The sequence below is a fragment of the Dicentrarchus labrax genome, unplaced genomic scaffold (genome assembly GCF_905237075.1).
Source record: "Dicentrarchus labrax unplaced genomic scaffold, dlabrax2021, whole genome shotgun sequence".
Classification (NCBI taxonomy): Eukaryota; Metazoa; Chordata; class Actinopteri; family Moronidae; genus Dicentrarchus; species Dicentrarchus labrax.
The window spans coordinates 26,944,322-26,965,566 of record NW_026136719.1 but is presented as its reverse complement, the minus strand read 5'-3'; the positions used below and the strand labels follow the sequence as shown (position 1 = coordinate 26,965,566).

Genomic DNA, 21,245 nt, shown 5'->3' with positions numbered 1-21,245 from the left:
TACACAGAATATCAAAACTGGCCAACTTTGAAATGGGCTTAAATATGGATTCACTGACTCCTGAGGTCCTTGGCAACACATTTGTGATAACTGCAGGTGACAAAGTCTTATGTTGTCTTTCATTGCATTATTTGAGGCCTCAGCATTTACAAGCTTTTACTATGAAATACAGACATCAGACAATTAGCTTGTAGAGGCTGAGGAAAGCTGCTGTTTCTTGGAACATTTCAAGTGAGAAACTAGCTCATCTTACTGGAATTTGTTTGAATGAAACCTGCAGACGCCATAACAATTGGTATGACTAATGCAAATAATAAAGAAATAAGCAGAAGAAACCATTTACAAAAACCCAATTCCACCTCACAATATGTCTATGTATCCATTCCTGATGCCGTCTCATAATGAGAGACGGATGTCACAGCAAAGGGAAGTAATAAGATTCATAGTATCAACTCTGTACATTGTAGTTATACTAGTACATTATAAATCCATAGTAATGTATGTAGTTATGAACTGCTGAATGAGTAAATAAATAAATACATACACAATAAATAAGAGATTCAACCACATGAGAGTCATATTGCTACAGTACAGGGAAGAAAGTGAATCAACCATTTGATGACACAACAGTTGCACACAGATAACAACATACTGATGCATACATTCAGTACAAACAGATCATGTAGGACATATACAAGAGAGATCAGGTGGGTTATATTCCTCTAACAGTTATGTGTTGTTTGTAATTGGAATTTCCGCATTGTGGGACATAAATAAAGGAATATCTATCTATCTATCTATCTATCTATCTATCTATCTAATTACTTGAACAGACTCATTTTAGTGTTGTATTGCTGGTATAGTGGTGTGGGAGGTTTGAGGATCCACATTGAACTGTACTGGCAGTGACTTTTACACACATTCCTTCAGAGAGGACCTAGGTAATCAGACATTAGGTTGCTCAAATATTTCTTGGGTTGGTGTGTTTCATTTCATTGTTAATTCATGCACATAGTAATGAACAAAATGTCTAGTGTTAGTTCTAGGTGCGACATTAAAATTTAGAGTTGCCTCAATCTGAGTACCAAGATGTGCATTATTAGGTTGATAAATCCTAATACATCAGACACATAGAGCACATATACAAAGTATAGTATTTTCCAGTAGTGCACTGGAACAAAATACTCCAGCATGAGATGAGTATTCAAAGTAGGTTACAAATGTGTGGAATAAGGTCAGAGCATACTGTGGGTTTTCTGTATGAATAAAGACTGCACACACTAATAATTACAAGTTAATAATAACAGTAATTTTATTAATCTATGGATGGATGCTGGAATTTGTCACAACTCAGGTTTGTTTATTAGCATATTAAAGGCACAAGAGCAAATGGGATGCCTTGGCAGTGAGTGCCAACTGTCACAAAACCACTGTGATGCCCAGTGGCTCATCACACACACACACACACACACACACACACACACACACACACACACACACACACACACACACACACACACACACACACACATAAAGACTAACACATACACACAGACACATACACTCACACTTCCTGGCTGCTATCCTGTCTAGTGGCCAAGACAACCCAAGAGGGCCTCTGCCCCGACCTCTGGCAAACAGCCTTCCATTCACAGACAGGCCAAAGCATTCATTCACACACACAAACACACACACACACACACACACACACTTGACAAGCACCACCACACAGACAGCAGAGAGAACACCCAGACACACACACATTTAAGCACATGATAAACTGCACTTGTCTTGCACACAAATGAAAACACACAAACAGACACACAACCGTGCCATGGAGGAAAGAGGTAAAGAGTAGAGCGTGGAGGAGAGAAGTAGGATAAGAGAGAGGAGGAGGGATTTTCCCCTTCACTAAAAGTTTTGTAGGATGCAAAAGAATGTTGTACTGCGGAGTTGGGGGAAGTGGGTGTATCAGGGATGAGGGGAGAGGGGATGGGGGTAAAGGGGGGTTGGTAAGAGCCACGGGGTGCATCCAACCGCTAGCTATGCCTCTTTCTTGCTCACTCTCTCCCCCTCTCTCACACACACACACACACACACACACACACACACACACACACAGACAGACACACTCCAGAACCAAAGCCTTGTTAGCTTTTTAAAATAATCAGGCAGTTGGATGATGAATGATTTAACAGGTATGGAAGGAAGGAAGCTCAGGATGCCTTCCGTTTCTCCCCTCAGGGTCATGGGAAGAGTGACAGGCCGACAGAGGGGTTGAGCTCTGGGAATAAACACCATTCCCTTTCATTTCCCTGCTTCTCTTTTCCTGTCGAGATGGCAACGCCGCGGCCCGCTAATTTGTCATCAGTGTGACTGCGAGAGGCGATGACAATCTGCGTCTCTCTTTTGAGAGGGGTTCATATCAGGATGGATACAGGTTGGCTGGCGACGAGTACAGAATTGGGGGGGCTGTTGTTGTGTAACTGATGCGGACTTTTGCCTTGGCTAATATTTACACCTGCCATAAGATGTAGAGGCATGAAGTTTCTTACACTCCCTAAGTATCAGAGTAACTGAGGGTGGAGTTGTCCTTTAATAAGGAAAAGCACTTGCTGTGTGATCGCTATATCAAACACTAGTATGGGATATCCACACGAATCCAGTACACACTGCTATACATTATGTATCTGTTTGGTACTGTAAACTGTTTAATCTCCTTTTTGCATTCATGGCTACTGTTTATTAGACTCATAAACAGTAGCATAAAATAGGATGAACACACCTACTGAGTACAAAATGTTAGAGGATCAGGAAACGGTTTAATTCATGAGTGAAAGCAGAAGTAGAACCACAGAGGAAAGTCTAGGCGTACTGAAAAAGACAATGAACTGCTGCCCTCTAGTGTCTGTCTTTTGTCCTTGCAGTTAGTGATCCGATGAGCAGGCACCAAAGTTGTTTAGAGGGCCTCTTTACTCTAGCCTTGAGAGGCCAGAACAAAGAGTGTGTTGGAAGAACCTAGTTCTTAACCTGTCAGGTACTGAGCTCTAAGCCTTGAATGAAAAACAGCGTTCTGTCTCAAGCATTTTGTAAAATCTGAGAAAACGACTATAGCCGAGAGTTGTTTAAAAGCCACTTGTATTGCATTACTTATTATTGGAAAGCTTGGAGAAACGTTGTCTGCTAACAAGATTTAACCACTCAAAGTACAAGATGGATGGTGTTTTCAACAGTGTGCTGTGTGTCAGACAATTTAGACGATCACAGGACAGCATTTGAAAGTCTATAGAAGATTTTATTATAGTGGCAAATAGCCCCAACAAATGCCAACGTTTTACTTCCAGCTCAGTGTTGACACTCTAAAACTTAACCAAAGTCAAAGCTTTTTCTGTGACTGACAACTTAACATTAGAGCTGAAACGTTTATTCAATCAATATATTTGTCAACTGACAGAAATTTAATCAGCAGCAATTTTTACATTCGATAAACCAATTTGAATATTTTCTGTTTTTCTTCATTAGTAAACTAAATATCTGCTGAAATAATGACTCAATACTTGGGTTTTGGACTGTTGGTCAGACAAAACAAGCAGTTTAAAAAAGTGAATTAGGGCTTTGGGAAATGGCAATGGGCACTATTTTATAATTCTATACCAATCAATTATTTGTTTTTTAAGTGATAGATTAATTGGTAATGAGTGATTAGTTGCAGCCTTACCTGACATTATCTCAACAGTCCTATTGCAGTGAAAAACACTGAAAAACAATCCTGAATTCCAATTTGAAATATAGCATATAGAGGATTAAATGCAACACAATGCAATGTATTTAAATCAAAGGCATCACAACAAATCAGTTTTAAATGCCTCGCAGACAAATTTATTTTTAAGTCAGTTGTATTCTACAAAGGTATTCCTACTGTAAGCATGCCAATTTGAACAGACTATGTTCTGAGGTCAGTAAGAAAGACACTAGTCAAGAGATGTTAACGTGAGTTAATAAGAAGAAATATTGATCCGTGCCATTTCAGCTGTGCTACTTGATATACAGAGAAACTGGGAGAGACAAACTATCTAGTAATCTCATTATTAAAAGCAATTAGGTTCCAAAGGTGTGAACCCAGCAGCAGGTTCTTACATGAATGATGTATCCACAGGTGATAATAAGCAAATTCCAATTAATGATTCAGTGGCTCGTTAAATTTTGATGAGAGGACCCCACGGAGTCATTAAGAAGCCTTGAGACATTCATTCACCTATTAACTATCTCAGTTTAATCTATACGTAAAATAATCAAGAATCCTCATTCATTATAATTACACAGTTTTACATATTAATCACATCCCAATTAGAGTCTAAAGCGGAGCTGTTCACTTAATGAAGTGGTGCCCACCCAACATCAACTGTGTATACCCACACATAATTAGATCAAAGTTTCTCCAATTCACAGACCAATCCAATCAGTGGGATTAGAGTTGACAAAGGTCCCCAGTTGTGCCCTTAACATTGACAGACATTCTGCAGAGCTCAAAGGACTGAAGCATACAGGAAATGTGCCTGTACAATGTCACACTTCCAGTCATGCTTGCTCTCATGAGAACAGGACTGAGGTTGATGCCCTCTGCATTGCATACAATAATCATAAAATGAACCTGGAAATGGTGTTTCCCATTCTATAACCGAAAGTTATAGTCCAAAAGTGCAATGTGAAATGAAGTCGTTTCATATGATTGTTCTACTTCACTAATTGCAGTTTAGAAAGCCATCTTCTCCACTGAACTCATACTAACAGTTTGAAGTAAAGGGCAGCCGTTCTGCAGCAACAACTTCAGTTCTGAGGTCAGTGCCAGGAGTATTGCTAATAGCTTATATGCATTTCATTGGTGTAGGACAGGGGTTGGCACTTACTGTATGTTGGGCAGAGTCGATTAGGGGTTGGTTGTTGAAGCAGAGTAGGGATTTCTGGCACAACTTCACCTACTTCCAAGGTGCATGGAGAAGGGAAAAAGTCTGAAGAGGTCAAAACTCCAGAAACACTACACTAGTATATAGAACAACTTGATTGTCAGACCAACATGTGTCCCTTGTTGATCAGGATCATCTCAAAGCATACCACAAACAATATGGGTATAAGTCAAAAAGAAGTTATAAAAAGGTTAAAAAATATAATAAAGACCAGCCAATTGTATACAGTGCATACACATACAGCCAATGGAGCACCAACACACAGATGGGCTGGGCACATGGCAATGAAGCTTCAAGCCAATTACATTCCCAAACTGGAACAGAGGCAACAGGAGAACCCAACAATGAACATGGGTGACACCGACCTGGTCTACAAACAGTGGCTCTGTTCATACTGAAAGCCTTAGAGCTCAATTCTGATTTATGGCTGTTCACATTACTTTTTAAATGTGGCCCATATCAGGTTCCAGTGTGAAGAGGTCACGGCCCTGAAGTGACCTACATGACGAATGTCACATGAATTCTGATATCACTGTTCACACTGAGGTCCCACTGCAAAAAATCAGACCTGTATCTGATTTGGGCAACTTTCAGAATTGAAAAGATCAGATTCCATGTGGTTTGTTCTGTTCACACTGTCAAAAATCTGAAATCTGAGTAACATTTGAGCAAAAAAACCTGATTTGGGTCATTGTGCCTTCAGTGTGAATGTAGCCTGAGGGCACTCAAGCTTGTAAAGAGGAGGTCCTAAGCCAAAATGTACCTATTCAATGTGGCACACTCCAAACCCCATTTAAAAAGACACAACACAATGTCTCCAAACTGTAAAAGCTAGAATAAAATACAGCAAAAATATAAACTAAAAATTCAATAAAAAAGAAGGAGAGCAATAAGATACTAACAGAAGCTACAAAAATAAGAGATTCAGAAAATCTCATAAAACACACCTATAAAAACTCATTAATTGAGAAGTCCTCATTCATGCCCCCCAGAAATGCTTCTCTCTTTTTTTCTCAGAAAAAACCCTTTGGCTGGACTGAACTTAACTAGGGCTGCAGGATATGGTAAAAATAATCATATTGCGATTATTTTGACAGATATTGCGATTGTGGTTCTCAATTATGTGGGAATGATGATTTTTACATCACAAATGTAATTTTCATTAAAAAAAATATTAGAATCACGATGATGTGAAATTTATGGGGGTCTGTACCAAACAAATATGTTTTCTTAAATCTGTAGAACAAGATTTGTAGACCAGGTCACCTCTGCAGCACTACAGCACTTCATTATGATGTTGTTGTGTCACACATTTTACCTTTATCAAAACATTACAGCTCTTGCTATTTGCATATTGCACTTGGCCATATTGCAACTGCGATAATAGTTTGATTAACTGTGCAGCCCTAGACTTAATCAATTCTAAAAAAAAATAAATAAAAGAAGAAATGATATTGTGATAAATGTGATATTGTGCCCATCCCACCAGTGTGTGGGTGCACAATTGGCCCATATGTATCTGCATGTATATAATTGGTTGACATTTACATATTTTTAACCTTTTTAAAATATTTTTTGCCTCATACCCAGATACTGCACAAGTGTTCTTTGTTGTGTATCGCGTTGGTCTGACAATAAAGTTGCTCTGTACCAGCAAAGGTTTACAGGTGGAGTGGATAAAAACGTCTATATGGTTTGAATTCTTTTCTTTTTTTTAACAGGTTTAAAATAAAATAGCTACCTTTATAAAACTGGTTTGTAAACTTAAAATATATATGCCCATATTTGCCAATCCCCTGCCAGTTGCTGCTAGACAATAAAATAATCTCACCATCATTTGTGTGTCTGAGACACAAATCTTTTTATTAAAAAAAACAGATTAATTTAATATGTTCAAATTAAACTATAACTTTGCTTTATTCCAATAAAAAGGTTTTCTTTTTCATCTGTTATTCATCTGTTCGTTGAGTTGAAGTTATTTCAGCACCAGGAGCTGTCCATAGTCCTACAGTATCTGTGTAATCATTTTTGTGTTGTCCTGAATGAGAACTCATGTTCAAACCTTAAGTACGGTGTACAGTTTCTGGGTCCATTCCATATAACATGCCTGTCCAGGGAAATCCACGTATCTCCAAAATGCCAGCTTTTCCTGAGTTTCAGTTTCAGCTTACTGACACTAGTTTTTAAATAAGCTATGTAATATATAGGGATGTCTGGATAAAGTTTTTGGCCCCAATCCCAATAAGAGTCCTTTAAAGGTCCAGTGTGTAACATTGATGAGGATCTACTAGCAGAAATGGAATATAATATTCAGTTCATAGGTGTGTTTTCATTAGTGTATAATGGCCTGAAAATAAAAACTGTTGTGTTTTTGTTACCTTAGAATGAGCTGTTTTTATCTACAGAGGGAGCGGGTCCTCTTCTATGGAGTTCGCCATGTTGAACTGCCATGTTTCTACAGTAGCCCAGAATGGACAACCCACACTGGCTGTTTTTTGCAAGTTTTGCAGCCAACGTAGTTTCTCCTTCACACTTGGAAGGCTGAGCTGTTTTCAAATGGTAGCAATCTGCAACTTCACCGTTAGTGCCATTGAATCCTACACACTGGTCCTTTAATATGGAGTATAATTTTTCACATTCACACATTCATTTTTACTCCAAGAGTGTAGAGACCAGCTGGCTGCCGTGCTGCAACACTAGCAAGCTGAGGTGGACAAAATACAGTAAAGAAAGTATCTGTATAACAACGATAAATGCCCATCCTTCCTAATATGCCCGGATCTGCCCTGCTACCAGTCCTTAGTGGAATTTGTCTCCAAATTTGGGGACACGTTGTTTTCACACACAAGGACAATATAATAATTATTTAGCAGCTTAAAGTCACTTTTAACTGCTATGCCGATGATACACAGATCTACGTCCACTGAAAACCCCTGATCTGAAATGACAATGATCAATCCCTGCAGCTAAATCAGATGGAGATTTATGTGTCTGGACCCAACATAAACTCTTGACTGTTTCTAATAGCTAACACATTTTCAGCAAAACTAAAGTGCAAATATACATTTTGACTATTATCAGTGGGGTTGTACAATACATGTTATTAACACATACAGAAATTAATTTACCTTTTTTACAATTGATCCATCCTGACTATTTAGGAGCTGAGGGCAGTAATAGCACAGCTCTCAGCAACCAGTATGTATATATATATATTGGGCTTTTTGACTTTTATTGGAATGGTGGGAAGAGAGGGGGTGACAATGCAGGTCAGATTCGAACCCATGGCTGCTGCAGCAAGGACTCTACAAGGATAGCTATAGGGCGACCCGCTTTTTAAGGGATATATTTCTGATATCTAACACTTTTGGTGTGGGAGCAAATCCACTCAAATATGGGGCATTCAAACACATACAAACACAGAACAGACCAAAGACCATATCATTACGAGATAGTGCTAACAACTGTGCTGCCTAAATAGATAATAAATGCAAATGTATTTGACTCCATATAGGGACAGAATGTCATAACTGTCAAGTCTACTAGTCTGTTATTTTTTTTTTTTTTTTTTTTTAAATGGGTTGGAGATAAATGAGATAACTCTGCATCTAATTCAGAAAACAGGCACACTGATGTGTTCTTACCCAAATGAAAATCACCACCTTAAGATTAAATCTCAGCATAGGAATGTTTCACAAGTAAAGTGTGTGACATACAAATCAGATGATCCATTATCTGTTCTGTGATTGGAAACAAAAATAAAAACAAAACCCATTTTGTTGTGTGCCCTGATAAATGCCAAAACCAGGCATACCATGGTACACAGCCAGATATCTCCCGTGTATTTAACCCGTCTCACCTCTCCTCTTCTTGTACTTGTATAGCTGTGAGGAAACATTACGGTGAAGTAATACTGTGTGCTGTGGTCAAACTGATAAAGGTGTATAGGTGGCAGCTACCATGTAGGCTCTGTAGCTCACCTGTGGAGTTGTTACTCTGAATGATGCTCCTGTTGTCGGGGTGGCAGGTCGTGGAGAGATGTTGTTCTGGGCCTGAGCTTGAGCTTGAGCCTGAGCTTGAGCTAAAGCCTGCTGAGGAACCATCACTAGCTGGCCCAACTCTGTTCGTACCAACACCATCCCTGAAGAATCACAAGAGGAATTCGTTAGAGGAAACACGACAACATCATAGTCACTGAAGGGTTTTTAAGGCAGCTACGAGCCAAATGCAGATATATTTTGAACGTCAATGACAGGTTTGGGAATACTACTGGCTCCTTGCTCAAATAACCAGGTATCATTCTAAGTGAGGATGGCATCCTAAAATTTGGGCAGGTTAAAAGTGATTAGAAACAAATACTCCGAACAAGCAGCCAGTGTTAATGCAATGTCTAACCTGCAAAGCCACTTCAACACAACTTCAAGACTAAACAAAAGAATGGAAAAGGTTGGCAAATGAGATCATTTGAGTCCCACAGTAAATGGCAATAAGCTGAAATTGTAAATTAGGTTGTGTGTCTGTTAAAACCGTATAACAGTTCACCTCAAGTTGTCCTAGTCAAACATTTAACCACTGTTCTGTATCGGTGTATACGGAATATTAATCTGCAGTTAACCATAGCAACAGTGCTTTGCTTTAAGTGAAGCTTACCATGATTAAAACAGACCGAACCATGTGTTAAACTGGCTCCACACAAAATAATGATTTCCTTCTGTTACAAGTGGCCATGATCTAAATGTGTGGCATTCTAATATAGAAAAAAAAACAGACTCCCCCTCCTCTGTTATTTCCATACATCAGGACAACCCATCATGTATTATGGTTTATTTCATTGCATGACAACACTGCTTGAAATGCTACTTCCCTAAATTAACAATCCAAGAGAAGATCTAGACACCACCCGGATTTTCTAAAAAGTGGGAAATCTAGTTTACGTCTGCTAGTTTATTTGGGCAACCATAAATGTTTACAATGTGAGTTAATTGGATGATTACATAAGTCCTCTGAGACACTTTGAAACACAATCTATCCACTGACAGTGCTCTGCTTGCCCATCTCGGTTGACAAAAAAACATTTCCCTGTATATCAGCAACTTTACAGCAACCGAAGAGCCACACAAATACAAATTCTACGATTCTTCTGTGTGGAGTGCAACAGGTCTGCATTCATTAAGTTGCTTATTTCAGCCAGCAGTAATATTATTTAACACTGAAAAGTGTAAAAAGGGCCACCATATTTTAAACATAATTCAAATAATTCTACCGTACTGTTGAATTATGTAATCCTATGAGGAAGAATACAAATGTTGGAAACTGCGGGGACAGACATGAGAGTAGCTGCCATTCCCCAAACTGCTGCAGATGGAAAAGCTTCATATGCCTGCTTATGGATGTGGCATTTTGTTCACGGTATATAGTGTGTGAATATATTGGTGCTCACTAATCTACATGATTTCATTGGAAAGAGTTCTGTCTTCTCCTGACGGTACACTCACATAAACTTTGACAACTAATAATGAACAAACTAATTAATGTTGTGTGATGGTGCTCTTAAGGATGCTTGGTGTATATTTAATACTTTGCACGGCACCCAGCAGTGTGTTTGATTCCCCAGGTAGCCATGCTAAAAGTCACAGTGCAGCTGCTATGAATGACAGCATGTATCGAAAAGGGATATTGTACCTCAGGAACAGGAACATACAATATACAATATGTACACAGGATAACTCGCAAAGCTTCCCCAACACATTCAGATAAACATGGTAGGAGAACAGGATGTCACACACTCAATCCTCATACTGTAGGCAGTCAAACAAACCCTGTATCCTACTGACAACCAAACCCACGGGCCACAGGTAAGGTCATCTTAACACAGGGTGTAAACGGCACCTTCTGGCCGCTCTCGTCCCCCTCCTGCAAACCTTACCCTGTGGGATGGTAAACCCAGGGGGCAGCTGAATGGTCGTCTGCTGTTGAGGTGGTCTGACAATCAGCTGGGGGGCTACGATCCTTTGAGGTGCTGTAAGTCCAGGACGGGGTTGAGACTGTGCGGAGGTGGCCACAGCCGGTGTTGGAGAAGGGGCTGTGGGCCTGACCATGCTAAGAGTGGTAGTCACTGATGTAGTTTGACCAGTTCCACACGCAGAACTTGTTGCCACCCCTGTAACACAAGCAGCAGCAGTGGCACAGCTCAAAGGCTGGGTGACTGTTGTGGTTGTTGTAGCTGCTGCTGCTGCTGCTGCTGTAGTTGTTGTTGTTGTTGTTGGTGGTGTGACAACAGAAGGCGCAGGGGGAACAGTGTTTATTACAGAGTTCACACTACCAGACTGGCTTGACATTACAATTTTGGACTGACAATCGTCTGTTTTGGACGCTCCAGTGTCTGTGACCGTTTTGCTGTGGTTCCCCTGTGGGGCTGAAGAGGTGATGGGTCCTACACGAGTGCCCTGCTGGACCAAGGCCGACACACTGGTCCCGCTGCCGTTCTGGGCTATGCTCGCGACAATATGACTCGGGAGTCTGTGCAAAGCGATGGTAGGGGTCCCCCGGTCGAGCGCAATAGCCGACTGACCAACCGGGAGGTTAGCGTTAGATAAGGTGAAAGTCGAAGTGTTGATAGAGGATGTCACCGGTCGGGTAGAGTTAGGTGTAGTTGCGGTGGTATCCACCGGGCTAACGTTATCAGCCACCGCTGTGTTGCTGTTCCTCCTCGTCGTTACAGCAGCGCCGTTCAAACTCTTGATCCGAGCCGAAGCGCTCCTCCGCGGTGTGGTTGTGCGTTTTCTCGGCGGGCTAGTTTCCGCCGACGTCTCACCTGTGCCCGGGGTAACCTTAGACTCTCGGCTGGATGTGGTGCTGATGCTGGCTGGCGAAGATGCCAAAGTTGACCCACCAGATGCAGTCAGTGTTGTGATGGATGCTCCATGTGATTGCGAGCCGCTGCTGGTGGCGTTCACACCGGCAGCCGAAGTGGTGGAGGGCTCGCCAAAGGCAGGGGTACAGCCCAGGGAGGGAGATGTGACAGTTTTTTCCGGGCTAACGTCTTTAGAGTTGATCTCCTGGCGCATCTCAGGTTTATTACGCCGTCCTTGTTGTTGTTGTTCTAGTGTTGTGGTGCCCACTGGAGCTGGTAGCGTTTTTCCTAAGTGATGGTTAGCGGGGGCCACTGAGCTAGCGGCTCCGTTTTCGTCTGTTTTCCCTGCTGGGTTGCTTTGGCCAGCAAGCTGTGACTCCAATGAGCCCACTAGGTCGATCACAGCTTTTTCATCCACCTCTGAAAAGAGCATATCTTCCAGGGGGTCGGAGGCGCCCGCCATCTCTGATCACAGATAGCTGTCTTATATTTTTTTCCCCCAGTGCGCCTGCGTGTTACTGGGCATTGTGGGAATGAATCTGACGTCATTAGAGGAGGGGGGGCGGGGGGGTAATAGTTGTATTTTTCATGATTATTCTTCAAGTTCAATTTAACGAATTATAATAAAGAAATAGAGTAAGTACAATGTAGTTACAGTCCGACTATCTATGGCACACTTTTACTACTTCCGGGTTTATAACGGAAAATCGAACCGTTTTATGTGTCAAGATCAAACGATGCGGTAACGTTCTGTGACCTTAGTAACGTTAGTAACGCTCTGTAACCGTAGTAACGCTCTGTAACCTTAGTTTCTGTAACGTTTTGTTTCCTCTATATGAAAACGTCTTCTCTAGTGGAGAGACTCCAACCTGTGTAATATCGCGATATGATAGCATGGCTGAATCTCAAATCTCTGTTAAACATCCTGTTATTGACGGATTTAAATTTTCTTCCTTAAAAAATATTCCTGAAAGCGAAGAAAACGGCAAGTGCAATCTCGAGATTTCACAATTTTACGGTATTTTCGCCAAATCCCCCTTTTTAATTTCTAGTAAAAAGGGGGTGGCAGTGGGAGGAAGAGGAGGCAACTTTAGAAGAATAGGCACAGCCTTTCTCCCAACATCCTTAGCGGCAGGCGAAGGAAAATGAAAACGGCCATGTCGTGGTAGAGATCAGTCCAGAAACGAGCGAGTGACGGTGTAAGTTATTGATTCATGTAATGTAGCTTTAAAACTACAGCTCTGAAAGAAACACATCGGCCCACTCGTTTGACACAGAAAAGAGATTTCGTGGAAGTAAGTGCGTTATTAAAACCAGAGGACGAACATGAGCGGAGGAGGAACGCCGTACATTGGCAGCAAAATTAGCCTAATCTCCAAGGCCGGGATTCGCTATGAAGGAATTTTGTACACCATTGACACTGAAAACTCGACAGTAGCTCTTGCTAAAGGTGAGTTAAGTTACCCAGAGGTGGACTGCGGTACTTAGAAATGGTTATTAACGTGGTCTGGACAGGTGTGCAGCGATTAGAAAACTGAAATGAATGTCAGCGCTGTTAGCTTTGTTAGCTACGTTAGCTCTGTAGCCAACTCTTAGCTAAGTGGCGCTGTAGTTCACACTCTGCGTCCTTTGTTTACCTTGTGTTTTGGCTAACGTGAAATATGTGTCCTTCACTGCTGAGTGCCAAGTGGCTTACTATTTCAAATAAAGTTAATCCACTGTTGCTATCAATCATCTCTTACTAAAGTTTTGGCCCATTACGGGTTATAGTTTATTCTTTTAAGGTCACTCTTAGGGTAGTTTGTCGTGGTTATTACACTGTATTGTTGGACGTCTTTGTAACATCTGACCAGGAGAGAAAGTTAACCACACAGGTCTCCTAACTCTGGCTCATTTAGAGTGCTTTTGTTCTGTTAACTGTGAACATTTCCTTGAAAACATGTTTAAATTCAGATGAAATACAGTAATTTTTTAAAGGTGTATCGCTATTCATAGTATTAAAAAGTACACTGTATCACTGCTATGGTAGACAGTAAGTGTGTATGTGGATGTATTGCCCAATGCAAGCATTTACATGGAAGCACAAATCTGTTCAGCCTCAATAAAAAAGACTAATGGTGTAATTAAAGTCATTTTAAATTGTCCTGTTTTCCAACAGTTCGCTCTTTTGGAACTGAGGACCGGCCCACTGACAGGCCTATCCCACCTCGGGAGGAAGTGTTTGAGTATATCATCTTCCGAGGAAGTGATATAAAAGACCTAACTGTTTGTGAGCCACCCCAAGCCACTAGCAGCCTGCCTCAGGACCCTGCCATTGTCCAGGTAAATTGATTTATATGTGTGTGTGTATATAAAAAGTTATGATAGTTTGTCATATATTCTGTTTTTTTATGTATTTATTTTTTAAATAAAAGTCCAAGCAAAGCTTTGTCAAGCACGTTTTAAGGTCATCTCTGTAGGTTCACTGTCATGGCTAATTGGAACACTTGAGTTGTAGAGAGCAATCATTTAATGTTGTTAGTGACACCTGTGCTTTACCTATGGTAAGTCTAAATGTCTGCTGTGAAAAAAGGCCATGGCCTTTCCCAAATACAGCTCACTGACAGATTTTCACGACATTTTACTTTTGGTGTATTTAGACACAAGAACTCCAAACCACAATATCTCAATTTAAGACTTTTGTCAAGACACTACTACATTGAAACACAATCCAATCATCCCCCGCCCGGCTCTAAAAGACCTCTTTTTTGACTTTTGACTTGTCACAGCAGGGAAAATGGGTTTAATTAAATTTCTTATATTTGCAGCTGATACTTTTGTCAATATAATTTCAATTTTTTTAGTGCATTAGCTTTTTAATGAACATTTGCAAGTGTGACAGTCAGTAATGTTTCAGAACTGCAATTGCACATTCACATCTTGTGTCAGTGGTCTGAAATGACTGGATCAAAAATGTGTTCATTCCATGTGAATTTGTGTGAAAGGGCTGTCTTTGACAGTCAGTGTTGTCATGGTTTTTCAAATGACACTGTATTTGTTTTTCTAGTCATCAATTGGAACCACCAATGCTGCTGCAGCACCATCATTCCAGTCGGCTGGGCCCTATGCTCCATTCAGCAGCAGGGCCCCTGCCCCACCTTACAGTCAGTTTGGTGTTACACCCCATGCAGCTCAACAGTTTGGATCTGCTGGAGCAGGAGGTAAGGATTTGTTCTCTGTCAAAATAAGTGTCCAATGGTTCCTGTTCCTGTTCCCACACGATGATATGATTTATTTTTGTGACAAAAATAAATGCAACACATTTTTATCTTAGAAGATTCACCATTACAAGTGACGAGGCAGGCACAAGCGATTTTTGTGCTTGAATAAATTAAAGCAGTGCTTGTCGGGAATGTGAGAAATCAATTAAAACCAATGTTTTTTTTTGGACAGTTATACATAATGTCATTTCTTTTCTTTTTCCATTTTCCAACAAGCCCTGTAAACAGGGCATCTGTTTCTCAAGGAAATCAGCAACACCTGATTCAAACAGAGCACAGCTGCATGTCGTCTCATGAATTTCCTGCTGTACACCTGAACCCCATTATGTGCTGGACTGGGCTCTGTGGAGACAATCATACAACACATTTTTAATAAACCGTTCAACTGAAGTTTGGACATTTTAAAGTGCTCAAAGGAGGAGGTGTTTATACAGCATATGTCAGGGATTTTCTTGCTAAATATATAGACTGAATTTCTGTCATTGTCAAATTATTACATTGCTTTCCACATCCAATGAGCTGACATTGGCCTTATTAAATGAATAAATATATTGTTTCCAGGTATTTTGCCACATTCTCATCATGTTGTACGTAATGTTGGTATATAACCAAACTCTGTCAGCTGCTGAAAGACAAACTGCGCTGCCTGCTTGGCATTTTAAACAAGAAAAAAGTTTTAATCTCATTCCGCTGTTTATTACAGGGCGCACTAGTCCCCAGCTGGATGTTTTGACAAAAAATCCTGCCCTGGAGCAGGCAGTGCAGGGCCCACCGTCAGCTGCCCCAGCACCACCTGCACCTGTAGGACAGAGGAGTCAGATGGGGGCGGCAGCTCCCAGACCCACTGGCAGCCAGAAGCCCCCAGACCTCCTGGAGCAGAGAAAAGGTAAAGATACCTGTTGGGCTTGTAATGGTTCATTTCAAAAAGAGAAACGTTTTCTGAATCTACAATGTGTCTAAAGTAGTCTTAAAGTTGCATGCTCATGCATTTAGTGTCGTGTTAGAGCCGTACCACTTTGAGTTAAACTGATGATAAATGTTGTCTTTTGCTGTTCAGTTCCTGAGGTTCAGAAGGTGTCGCAGCCAGATAATGAACACGGTGCAGTTGAAAACCGGGATCCTAACAAGCATCAAGCTGCTGGTAGGTAGTTTTACACCGTCACTTAGTAAACCCATTAACACACCTAACTACAGCCACTAAAATGGTGCTAAGTTGTGTCACCAGTAGAAGTAATATTACCTTGTATGGACTTCAGTTTCACTGTTATATAAAACACTATTAAGTTATAATTAGTAATCTATCTTTTTAGTATCATATTTTAATTCCATCACCTCAGGTATATGCAGTGCAATCAAAACATATTTGGACAGTGATGCGTTTTTCACTTTTCTGTTTGTGTGCTCCAACACATTAGATTGAATGTTGTGGAACAATAACGTGAACTTGCTGACAGTCAGCGTTAAAGGTTTTGGAGGTGTAAATGTGCACACCAGGAAAGCCACCGGGTGTCTTCTGATATCTGTGGGTTGTAGACTGGAGCCAGTTACATACTGCACAACCAAATATTACATTTTGAATTATTGTTTTTGAGTTTATGTTAACTTGTTCAATCACTTTGGCACTTATTGGAGAGGATGGGTTGAAAGGGCTGCTGTCCCTACACTGTTAATTTGAGATGGATGTTAACATTAAAGCCGACAGTCAACACTTAAATCTTAAGTTTCATTTTAAATAGAATGTGCTCTGGTACAAAGCTAATGCCACGCTGTGCCAATATTATTGACGGCACAGTAGGCCTAGAGTTACCTGTTGGGACCATGCAGGATTTGACTTTTCCCCTGTTGTTTCTCAGCTGCTGCTCAGTCCAACCGCCGCGGCCGTGGAAGAGGAAACCGCAGCAGAGGCAAAGTGAACGTGCGTAGGGATGGCCCCATGAAGTTCGAAGAAGACTTTGACTTTGAGACTGCCAACGCCCAGTTCCACAAAGATGAGATTGACAAAGAGCTCCAGAACAAGCTCAAGCTGAAAGGTACAGCTTCAACACACTTGAGTCCTAAATAGAAAACAAGCACTGCATTTATTTTTCACCAGTGCAGGACATTTTTCATCAGTTCCATTATGGTCTAAAATGCAGATGCGCTCATTGAGATAGTGTGTATCTTCCAAAATGTGTGAGTGAATCATAATTTCAGAGAAGCTCAGTATGACGGGGGCAATTATTGATATTTGTAAAGAGCAACACTGTTTGAATTCTGTTTATCCTATCACCATTTTACCAGTGAAAACAGGTTTGCACATTATCAACAGTAATGTATACAAATTATTCCTTTTTTATTATTATTTAATTTAGAAAATTTAATTTTTTTATTTTTTTTTAGGTCTAATTTTGTGCATTATTCGTACGTGGCTCTGTCTTAAGGTGTTTCATGTTTTTCAAAATGTCTTTCAACATAACCTCAGATGACAAGACTGAAAAGACGCTGAATGGAGAAGAAGCTGCTGACTCTGAACATCCAGCCACTGAGGGGGCCACTGAGGAGGAGGCTGTGATAAACCCATGTTACTATGACAAGACCAAGTCCTTCTTTGATAACCTGTCCTGTGATGACTTAAGGTACATCAATATGTCCACAGTTCAAACTCTTTTTCAATTGTAGGACTCTGGAGACAAATGAATTGTTTTGTGTTGCAACTGCTAACGTTTAAAGCTGTGTTCACACTTGCTGCTTCAAAAAAAAAAAAATATCCTGACTTCAGTAATTTGCTCTTCTGTCTCAGCGAATGCAAGTTAAACAGTAGATATGACACATTGTTTGCCACTAGGTATTATTCTACTTGGACGTGATTGGCTAACAGTGTTTTACCACATGATGAACGGTCCTCTGTAAAGGCTTTATTGAAACAAATCAAGGGGCTCTGTTTTTTATTATCTGTGTGAAATATTCTCTCCTCAATATATCACTTTATACAATGAACATAAGCCCTAATGCAATTATTTAAACCTGTGAATTGTGTTCTATTAATGCACTGAAAGACTTGTTTTAATCTCTTTCAGTAAATCGGGCGAAAGAGGATTTTCAAGGTAAGTCCCACATTTTCTTGCTATGTTGAGAGAGGCACCTTAGGTGAATGGGACCAAAACTCAGGATGATGGTTATGAAGAATAAGCACACAAATACAAAGACACAGTTTGTGTTATTTGGTTTATAGTTTTTAAATGTACCTCTAACATTCTATGAAGGCTCCACGTGTCGCTGACACTGAGGGGAAGGTTGAACGTATCTGGATTTTTGTTAACTATGAAACTAGACTATGGACTTGTAATGTTGTACACATAAAGACTGAGAGCTTAGCTTTAATCCTGATCTGTGTGTGTGTGTGTGTGTGTGTGTGTGTGTGTGTGTGTGTGTGTGTGTGTGTGTGTGTGTGTGTGTGTGTGTGTGTGTGTGTGTGTGTGTGTGTGTGTGTGTGTGTGTGTGTGTGTGTGTGTGTGTGTGTGTGTGTGTGTGTGTGTGTGTGTGTGTGTGTGTGTGTGTGTGTGTGTGTGTGTGTGTGTGTGTGTGTGTGTGTGTGTGTGTGTCAGGGAGCGAAGGTCAACCTGGGCAGAAGAGAGACGAATGAATTCTGAGACATTCGGGATCCCTCTGAGGCACAATCGAGGAAGAGGGGGTTACCGTGGCCGAGGCTACATGGGGCCCCGTGGAGGCAGAGGGCGACCCCTGAGCAGAGGCTCCTTTGGGCCGCCCCGCGGTGCTCCACCTGGATTCAGAGGCGGATTCAGAGGTGGCAGAGGAGGCCGGGATTTCTCTGATTTTGAATACAGGGTAAATCCATCCGCTTAATGAGCTCTGAAGTACTAGTACAGTATTAGTAGAAGTGCAGTAGGCTCTTTCTTGTAATATGTAGAAAAATATGGATTGTTCTAAACTTATGATGTTGTTTTTTTCAGAAGGATAACAAGGTGGCTGCATAGTACTGCAGCGATGGATCCACAAAGAATTGTAGCCCCTAATCATGAAATGAAAAGAAATTCTTTGTTCTCAACATTTGACAGAAAGAATGAAGACATCCTCTCAGTCACCAGCACCAGGGTCGACTGCTTTACATCAGGGGGTTAGAGTGCAGCTCCCTTTTCTCCACTTTGAGAAACAGGCTTTTTGTTTTTTGCCCCAGTCACCAGATTGACAAGAACATGTGTAAATACATTGCTTTGGAGTAATTCTGTATTTTTGCATCAATCAAGTTCATTTCTTACTGAAGTTGTCTTTGATATTGAAAGCTGTACGCAGAAAGCCCACTGATACTGTGAGTGGATCACAGTTCATGTGATCGATAGCTTTATTTTTTATTTTCTTTCAGTTTTTGATATTATGATGTTTGTTGGCACCAAATTTCACTGCATTGCCTGTTGCATCATATTTTCCTCTGCTCGAACTTACTTAGGTTGGTTGCCATGTGTTCAGTATTTTACCCAGTTTGCAGGAAGTTTTGTTGTTTGTTTTTTTCAGACATCCGTAAATTTCTCAATGAAGTAGTGACATCAAAGCCAGCGGAAAGAAACAAAATCTGAATTGTAACAAACGAATGTATATCCAGCTCATCTTCGGCTTACTGCCCCCCAGCAAATTGTGGCTCTCCAGACAGACTTTTAGTTTAGATTTTTAAGAAATGTGTAGTCAGTATTTAGAAATGCATCAGACCTCCCAGATCAGATGAATTGCTTCTGCTTTCCGTTTGTAGGTGAACTTCTGCAGGCCTGTTAATGACAGCCTAACAAAGGCGATCAGTAGGAACCAGTCATATGATTGATATGTGGCGTTTACAGCATTAGCTTTAGAAGTATTTGTTGACTGTAGATAATTTTTTTTGGACGGGTCTGTTTTATATAGTTGACTAAACAAAGAGCATTCCCATGATTTGTGTGTGTGTGTGTGTGTGTGTGTGTGTGTGTTTGTGTGTGTGAAAGAAGAACATCCATTACTCTCAATGCCTTTAGAAGCTCTTAGGAAAAGAAGTCCTGGAGTTGATTCAGTCAAAACCTGCAGTCAGAATGACTTCGAACAAGTCTGGATTTGGATTTTAAAATGCTCTGCTATTATGCCAAAAAAAGAACGTGAGCATTTGGTTGAGCTAAAATAATTGACCGCCCATAAGTATGTTTTCACATTTTAGCGCCTGTTCAATCTACCTTTGTGTCCAAAAACATACTGAGCCGTTCGTTAGAGCATGTTCTTTTTTTGTTATCATACCTTTTGAATTGTCTTACAGTTGTGTCATCCGTGTTGTTTTTCTCTACAGTCAGCTGTTTCCACTGCAAAACTAAGCACTTGCAGTGTTGTAAGGATTGTTTACTGAAAATAGGAAATGTAAATGGATTGAATGATGTCTCAAAACGTACGTTCAATACAAATGGCTAAATTTCTGATCGATCAGCCCACTGTTTTGCTTGTTTGCAGCTCCTCTTGTTGCATTGTTGTCAATGTGATTGTTCTCTGGAGTGAATATATATTTTTTTTTTTACTGACTTGTGAACAAAGGGACAAGAACTGGATGTAGTGCCAGTGTGTTGGAGGGAGGTGGGATATTTTTTTTCTTATTTACTCTGATTTGTTAGGACTTTAGGGACTTAACAGTACTTTTGCCTTCAGAGTGTTGAATTTTTTACAGCTCTCCCTTTAACTTAAAGGTTACGTTTTGATGGAAGTAATGATAGCACTACAGGGTGAAACTAGATCCTTCTCCGTAGCTGTGGTTGTTCAGAACAAAGCAGCCAGCTTGGAAATGTGCTGTTTAACTGGATATTGCACAGATTTGTGGTCACTGCATGATAGCCGTAGGAACCATCACTTTATATGGGCTTTCGCAATAACCAGCGAGATTTGAATTTAAGGAAAATTTGACCAAACATATTACCGAACTATTACAAACTGACATGTTTTCATATGTTTGTTACTCCTTCCAGTCACTGGAATTGTAAACCAGGAATTGTTTTCTTGAGAATATCAGCAAAATGGAGTTTTTAAGTAAAATAAAGAGTTGTACAATATCCACGTCTCCGTTGTTGTTCTTTAAAGTTTCGCAGAAATGCTTCTGAACGTATGAGTCTCCCCTTCAAATCATCCACTTGTTTTTGTGTGTTAGAAAAGTTACTGAAATAATTAGTTTTA

At 40.5% G+C, this 21,245-nt stretch overlaps 2 protein-coding genes across 7 annotated transcripts in view; one reads left to right on the top strand and one right to left on the bottom strand.

The window, feature by feature from the left end:
* The window catches only part of LOC127351912 (transcription initiation factor TFIID subunit 4), an 81,469-nt gene extending 68,621 nt beyond the window's left edge, over positions 1-12,848 (bottom strand). For all 5 annotated transcript variants that reach the window (XM_051379905.1, XM_051379906.1, XM_051379907.1 and 2 more), the window contains exons 1-2: positions 10,891-12,848; positions 8,945-9,105 (exon numbers count right to left, since the gene is read on the bottom strand). In XM_051379905.1, coding sequence (XP_051235865.1) covers positions 8,945-9,105; positions 10,891-12,280 — 1,551 coding nt within the window. In that variant the 5' untranslated portion in view covers positions 12,281-12,848. The remainder of the gene's footprint in view (positions 1-8,944; positions 9,106-10,890) is intronic.
* Positions 12,849-12,888: 40 nt separating this feature from the next.
* Positions 12,889-21,124, top strand: lsm14ab (LSM14A mRNA processing body assembly factor b). Of its 2 annotated transcripts, none has more exons than XM_051379923.1 (10): positions 12,889-13,267; positions 13,976-14,139; positions 14,864-15,017; positions 15,781-15,963; positions 16,135-16,218; positions 16,931-17,107; positions 17,539-17,692; positions 18,134-18,160; positions 18,662-18,902; positions 19,031-21,124. In XM_051379923.1, the coding sequence occupies exons 1-10, from the start codon at positions 13,144-13,146 to the stop codon at positions 19,049-19,051; spliced, it is 1,329 nt and encodes a 442-aa protein (XP_051235883.1). In that variant the 5' UTR covers positions 12,889-13,143; the 3' UTR covers positions 19,052-21,124. The 2 variants fall into 2 exon arrangements, with proteins under 2 accessions (XP_051235883.1, XP_051235882.1); XM_051379922.1 differs by having other exon boundaries at positions 12,899-13,267; positions 19,028-21,124.
* Positions 21,125-21,245: the final 121 nt, after the last annotated feature.